The sequence below is a fragment of the Camelina sativa genome, chromosome 13, assembly GCF_000633955.1.
Source record: "Camelina sativa cultivar DH55 chromosome 13, Cs, whole genome shotgun sequence".
Taxonomy (NCBI): Eukaryota; Viridiplantae; Streptophyta; class Magnoliopsida; order Brassicales; family Brassicaceae; genus Camelina; species Camelina sativa.
Window position 1 is genome coordinate 7,419,213 of NC_025697.1, and position 6,521 is coordinate 7,425,733.

General features: G+C 29.0%; 1 protein-coding gene and 1 long non-coding RNA gene across 2 annotated transcripts in view; both read right to left on the reverse strand.

Moving 5' to 3' along the window:
- The window catches only part of LOC104735764 (protein REVEILLE 1), a 4,098-nt gene extending 3,341 nt beyond the window's left edge, over nt 1-757 (reverse strand). Inside the window, exon 1 of the mRNA XM_010455613.2 lies at nt 204-757. Coding sequence (XP_010453915.1) covers nt 204-236 — 33 coding nt within the window. The 5' untranslated portion in view covers nt 237-757. The remainder of the gene's footprint in view (nt 1-203) is intronic.
- Nucleotides 6,070-6,521, reverse strand: LOC104735767. The gene is made up of 2 exons (XR_759491.1): nt 6,489-6,521; nt 6,070-6,413 (listed from the first exon to the last, which is right to left on the reverse strand). It is a non-coding gene; the product is annotated as an uncharacterized LOC104735767 (long non-coding RNA).

Sequence of the window (6,521 nt, forward strand, 5' to 3'; positions counted from 1 at the left end):
TGGCTTTGTTTCTTAACAACCCAACCCTGCAAGTTCTCAATACAGTCGATTACATCTTTTAAGAGTCTGCAAATGAATTATACACACCGAACAGGCTAAACTCATATTAGAAGCTTTCTTTTAGATGTTGTAAACTCTTAGATTCATTACCTGAACTAGAGAACATTTGAAAAATTCAGCAAAAGATATATAGAAGAACATACCTGAACATTCGCAGTCAACGGAGACGACGCCATAGCTTCCCGGATTAAGATCTCGGCGGAGGGGAAACAAAACAAAACTCAAAGGTGTGGATCGCAGAAAAGGTAAACGAATCTGGAGTTCAAAAATCAGCTTAATTTCCTCTGTTCTCCGTCAGTTTCAATAGATCCCATAAAATTAATAAGATTTATCTCAGCTCCCAGATTACACAACGACAAAAACAGATTAGCTTCTGAAATCAGAACCAATCCAAAGCTTCCACCTTTCGGGAAAGAAAAAGAAAAAAAAATTCAATTAAACCGGAGATTTGTCGGGTTCGGTAATAGGAAAACAGAACAACTCTTTTGGGGGCAGAGAGAAAGAGAAGAAGAAGAAGCTCGGAAATGGAACTCTCAGAGATTCTCTAAAGCTCACCGGAGTTGACAAATTAAAAAGAAGAAGAATTTCGACGGGTTCTGATTAGCCGGAAGAACAAAAGCAGAGAGAAAGAGAGAAGAAGAAGAAGAAGGTGGAGCTTTGGGGGGTTGGGTCTGTGGGAGGAGGGAAGAAGAAGAAGAACTCAAGGAAGAAGGGAGGGGGTGAGAAAATAGGAAGACAAAAAGGGCAGAGGGGGTGCCACGTCAGCTTCTGGTTTGTGCGCTTTTTTCATTCTTTTTTAAAAAAAAAAACATTTTAATTTTTTATTGGTATTTCCATGGAACGCTCGAGAAACAGATGAAATCTTGTGGCTCACGTTCAATGACCACCATTTCCACGTGTCCAGCTACTTTTTTTTTTTTAAAGAAAAATAACAAAACTTATAGATTTATCATCGTTTATATTATTTTTTTTTTAAATGAATCTACTTGTTTTAAATACAGCTACAGAAAGTTTGAATTCTCATTCTTTTTTGTTACATCATTCTTTTGTGTATATTTATCTAAATTATGTTAAGACATAGTATCTAAGAAATATAAGGGGGAGGTATTGGTTTAGGATTTAGAAAGAATTTTAATGACTTTATGTTCTTGCTGATTGTTAGAATCATAGAAAATTGAAAGTTAAAAATGAAGGATTCTAAGAGATTGTTTAGGAAGTTTTTTAAAATCTTGATGATTTGTTTTTTCTAATCTTGTAAAATCTTTCTATTTGATGAAAGAGTTTTCATGACTTTTGTTATGAAGGAAATGATATAAAATCCTAAACCAATAACATAAAATTTGAATTCATTAACAATCCAAGATTCTTTTGTTTTACTTGAATAACATAAAACTTTTAATGACTTTATAAAACTCTTAATCTAATAACACTAGATTTATCAAGATTTTAGATAACTTTTTACAAATCCACAACCAATAACACCAAATTTTTAAAGAGTTTTTAAAAGTCTTGATTGAATAACAACATATTTTACCTAACTTTTAAAGTCATTAAAATTCTTTCTAAATCCTAAACCAATACCTCCCCTAAATATTGTTTTTGTGTAAAAGAAAAAAAAAAAGGATTTTGCTGGACGGAGAAATGTGAGCCACCAGAAGATACTTAAAAGGCAAAAATTAGAAGAAGCCTACTTGCGAGAGTATGATTTTTTTTTTTTTTTTTTTTTTTTTTTTTTTTTTTTTTTTTTTTTTTTTTTTTTTTTTTTTNTTTTTTTTTTGTTTCTTACTCGCTAGTATCTCTCTTGCTCTTCTTCATTCAATAGTAGTTTTTTATTTTTTATTTATGGATAAATACTTTATTCTCTTTAGCCATTTTATAGCTACATGGTTTTTTTATGGACCAAATTACTCTATAGGATTCTTGAATTAGGATACTTTCTATTTTGATCTATTTCCATATCGTGGTCCATCAAAAATATATATTAACATTTGTGTTATACAAAATTTCTATAGTTATGTTTTTTTTTTGTATTGTTAATCTCTACAAAATTGCACAAAACTCAATAATCAAAATATGGTAAATTGACTAAATCAATTAAATTTATTCTCATAAAATCGATAATATATATAAGTTTCCTAAAATCGCTCTAAATCTCTCTTCTAAATCAATAAGATTCTTAAAATCCACAAAATATCATAAAGTTGCAAATGATTTTTTTTTTTTAACTCGCTACTATCTCCTTAAATTTTGATTGTAGCAAAAATGCAAAAAAAAAGAAATTAGATAGAAAAAACATTATAATTCTCATAAACAAACATAATATATAACCTAACTTATAAATAATTAAAAAAATATATGCTCACGGTGTCTTGCGAGTTAAAATCTAGTAAAATATGTAAAACCTTAACAAATTTGAAAAAGATAAATTTATTTTCATAACTACTTATAAAAATAAGTGTTTTTAGTGATTTGATGTAGTCTTTTATTACTACTAGATATTCACTCGCGGTACATCGCGAGGCTATATTTTTTGTTTAGAAAAGTAAAATAAAACTGATTTATTATATAAACTATATATGTAAATGATATCTTTTGTTTTTTTTAAATTTACTATAGTTTTACATCAATATATTATGTCGTCTGTAATTTCTATTGTCTACATGTAGTGGTTTATATGTAGTGTATAATTTTCATAGTCTCTATGAAGTTTAATCGGAAATTTCGGCTGTTATTATTGTCTACGGTAAATCAGTTGTGTTTAATGTTTAGTATAGTTTTTTTTGAGAATTAATTAATTAAATATAAAATATTTAATGCTAATGGATGTTGGTCCAATATTTTTGAAAATTTGAATAGGAAAAAATCTTTTTCAATTAAATTCCAAATTTAATATTATTTAAAGTAGAAAATAATTGTAAAATTTAATGTCAATGGCAATCCTTATAAATAAGCATTAACTTCAGGATTTATTTCATAAATAACTCCAAAAATGTATATATAGATAGATAAGTTACACATATATTTTAAAATTTAATATATGAGAATAGATCGGTACTATATATCCTAATTAACATTCAATTACCCAATCTAAATCAAATTTCGAATCAACTCGTAAGGCTTGATTTTTAACAAGACTGCAATCTATATATTTTGTTCAATAGCAAACATAGTCAATCCAATTTTTATTATGTGGGGCCCTAATATTCTTCTCTTCATGAACATTTTTTTTTAGTAAATGATTTATAAAATCAGAACTATCACAACATCAAAATTTAGGTAATTTTTTTATTATTTTTTGTCGAAACATATTTTTAACAAGAAACTAAAATTTTTTATTGTATAATAGGGTCTAAAAGTGAGCTATCCCAAATTTGGAGTAATATACAGAGTTGTTGTTGATGTTTTATGTTAACAAGCCTCTTTAAGTTTAAAAGAAAACTGTACATATTTTTTCAAAGAGTTGAAACGATTTTGAATCCCAATATAATCCACAGTAAAAAAAAAAGAGATATAACTCGTATAAGTGAAAGTCCAAAATCTAAGTGAAAATAAAACGAGATATTTTATTTTTGACTTTGTACTATATTTTACGGAAAAAAAAAACGAAAGTATTAAGTTAAATATCTTCTGCATCTAAAAAACAAAAAAATTGCCTAGTGGGGTTCAATCTCTTACGTAAGCGTAGATATATATACACACACATCATAAATTATAATTTATACAAATACGTATCTATGATATTATATAATTAGCTTCAACTATTTATAATTAACAATATGTTTATCCAACATCTAGGTCGTCATCAATATTTCATAAACGTGTAGATAATCTATTTAATCATGGTTAAGCACATAAGATAAGAACAAAATTATAAACAATTTTTAAAAAATAAAAATAAATTATAAATTGCAAAATCATATTTGGGTGGAAGTGAAGGTTAATTACACTTTAATCTAAAATATGAATTTGAGTGCACTTTTGTCCATGTCACTGATTCTTATTTAAGCCGTCTGTTCCACAGAAGATGGACATGTGGACGGAAAGAGAAGAAGGATTTAAGCCACTCGTTATGTTTTCTTTTTTCTTTTCATTGGTTTTATACAAAAATTTCTGGGCCACATATTTTTGCTTCTCGTTCTGCCTTAGGGTTTGAAAGATCAGAAAGTGATTGGTGTGTGGCTGTTGTCTACTTAAAAGCTTTTTTTTTTTCCCGTCTCTGATAAATTAAGAAGTATAATACAAAGCCTGTAGTGGAAACCACATTTATCTAAAATGTGACAATCATCAGTGAGAACTGAGAAGGACTCATTTATCTAAATGTGACGTTCATGATCAGTGAGTACTGAGCAGCGAAGGACTCATTTACATCTAATATGACAATCATTTCTGAGAAAAGCTTAGTCGTTTGAGGAGTTTTTGGCTTTTGCTAAAGAAGGTTAGGCTTGGCGGTGCTGGAAATTAGGTACTGGTCTACTGGATAGTGTGAAGTGACACGTGATAGCCATAGTGACATTTTTCCTTTTCTTCACGACCATACATTTCATTTTTGCGGCCACGATGTAATTCTTTTGAAATGAAAAATGCATACTTGAATTTTTTTTAATGAAGTTTGTTATTTTCTTTTTCCTTTTTTTTTTTATAAATGAAGCTACGTTTGTAATCTCAAATTTGTAAACATTTACAAAACTGCATGTTAGTCGTTTATTCTCAAAACAATTACATGTGAACGTAACTTTAATTCATAAACATTTAATTTACAGGACATGTTGTAATCATTTATTGCAAATATATTTATATTAAGATGTATATATCAATGTCGGTGCAACATATTTGTTTGGACGATAAGCATTCAACAAGAATAAAAGTATTAGATTATGACTCGTAGCACGAATAGATATTATAGTGCGTTTAAGATTCGAAATTCGAAATTTATATTTACAAAGTAAATGATGTTATTATAGTAGAAAAATACATTTATATATCTTATTATAATCATTCATTGCAAATATTTTTATACTAAGATGTAAAAATCGGTGTCGATGTCCGTGAAACATATTTGTTTTGGAAAATAAGCATTCAAGGATTGTGAATTGAAAGTGTTGATCATTTGTAAATAACCACAAGATGCTATTGTTTTCCCATAACTAGAATTTGTTGGTCAACTGAAATTACCACAGGTGTCCAAGTACATTGAAAAGGTGACTTTGGTTTGAGTAGGAAAAGCATAAAAGATTTACGAATCAATCATTTTAGTGGATTAGAGGAAAGAAATGGTGGGTGGGTCTTACACATAGTTTGGATGGATAGTCCATTTCTGTAAGGCTTTCTTCTACGTGTGTGGTTCATATTGTTCTTCGCCAAACATCAATTTTGCCGCTTTATAGCCAAACGGGATAAAAAGAAGATAGCAGATATATTCTTATGAAATAGAGGCCTCTGACTTTTTTTTTTGACAATCAGTGTGTGAATGTTTCTATTTAACAAAGATAAAAAAGAGAGAGATATGTGGTGTATAATAAAGCCAGACCGGTGAAACTATTCATGGCCAACCGTATTGATTATGTCTCATGACAACAACTTTATATTTTCTTCCTTTTTGGATTTTGAGCTGTACAAGTGGTCAAAGTATAGAAACGATTTGGGACATTTGGCGCAATATGGTACAAGCATCGAATGTTGTTGGAAATGATTTATATACATGCAAATAAAAAATAACTAACGGGTTAACACTGTTCCAATTTTAGTTTATCGGTTTCATGATTATTATGCATAAATGATTTTACATTCTGCTCATAATTTTATCTTCCTTTTGTTTTACTGTCCATCTTCTTATACATACTGATCATCATCGATAATTCTATATAAGTCGGATATAACAATCCAACAGATACACATTATAAGATATTACAGAACAGTATGGAAAAAAAATTGTACAATACTAAATTTTATTGTAAATTCGTAGTTTCCATTATTTCGTTGTTGTAAAGTTACTTGGAAGCAAAAAAAAGATAAGCCACAGAAAAATTGTGATCGCAAGCAAAGATAACTTCAACAGAAAGAGTTCATTTCACCATTATCCAAAAAGACATGAGAAACTTCGCATCAAATTAATGAAAGAAAAAAAAAAGAAAAACAAAAAAAAAATCAATGTAAGGAAATAGTAAACTCAAAACGTACTTTGTGGGGCTTAACTGCACAAAAGAAAAAAAACCACTTCTCGTTGTTCTTGTGATCTTTTCACATGAAAAAAGTTTTACCAAAAGTGCTCTCATTTACTAGAGAAGAGGAAGTCAGAAGACGAAGCATCAAAACTCTTTTTAATTTCTTCACAGATCCTTTGGACCATTGATGTCCTGTAAGAACAAAAGACCAGAAGATGAGTCTAGTGATATTTATTACAATCACAGTGACATATAAATAAACGTTACCTTATTCTCGAGCGCGGCATTGTCAGGGATTTC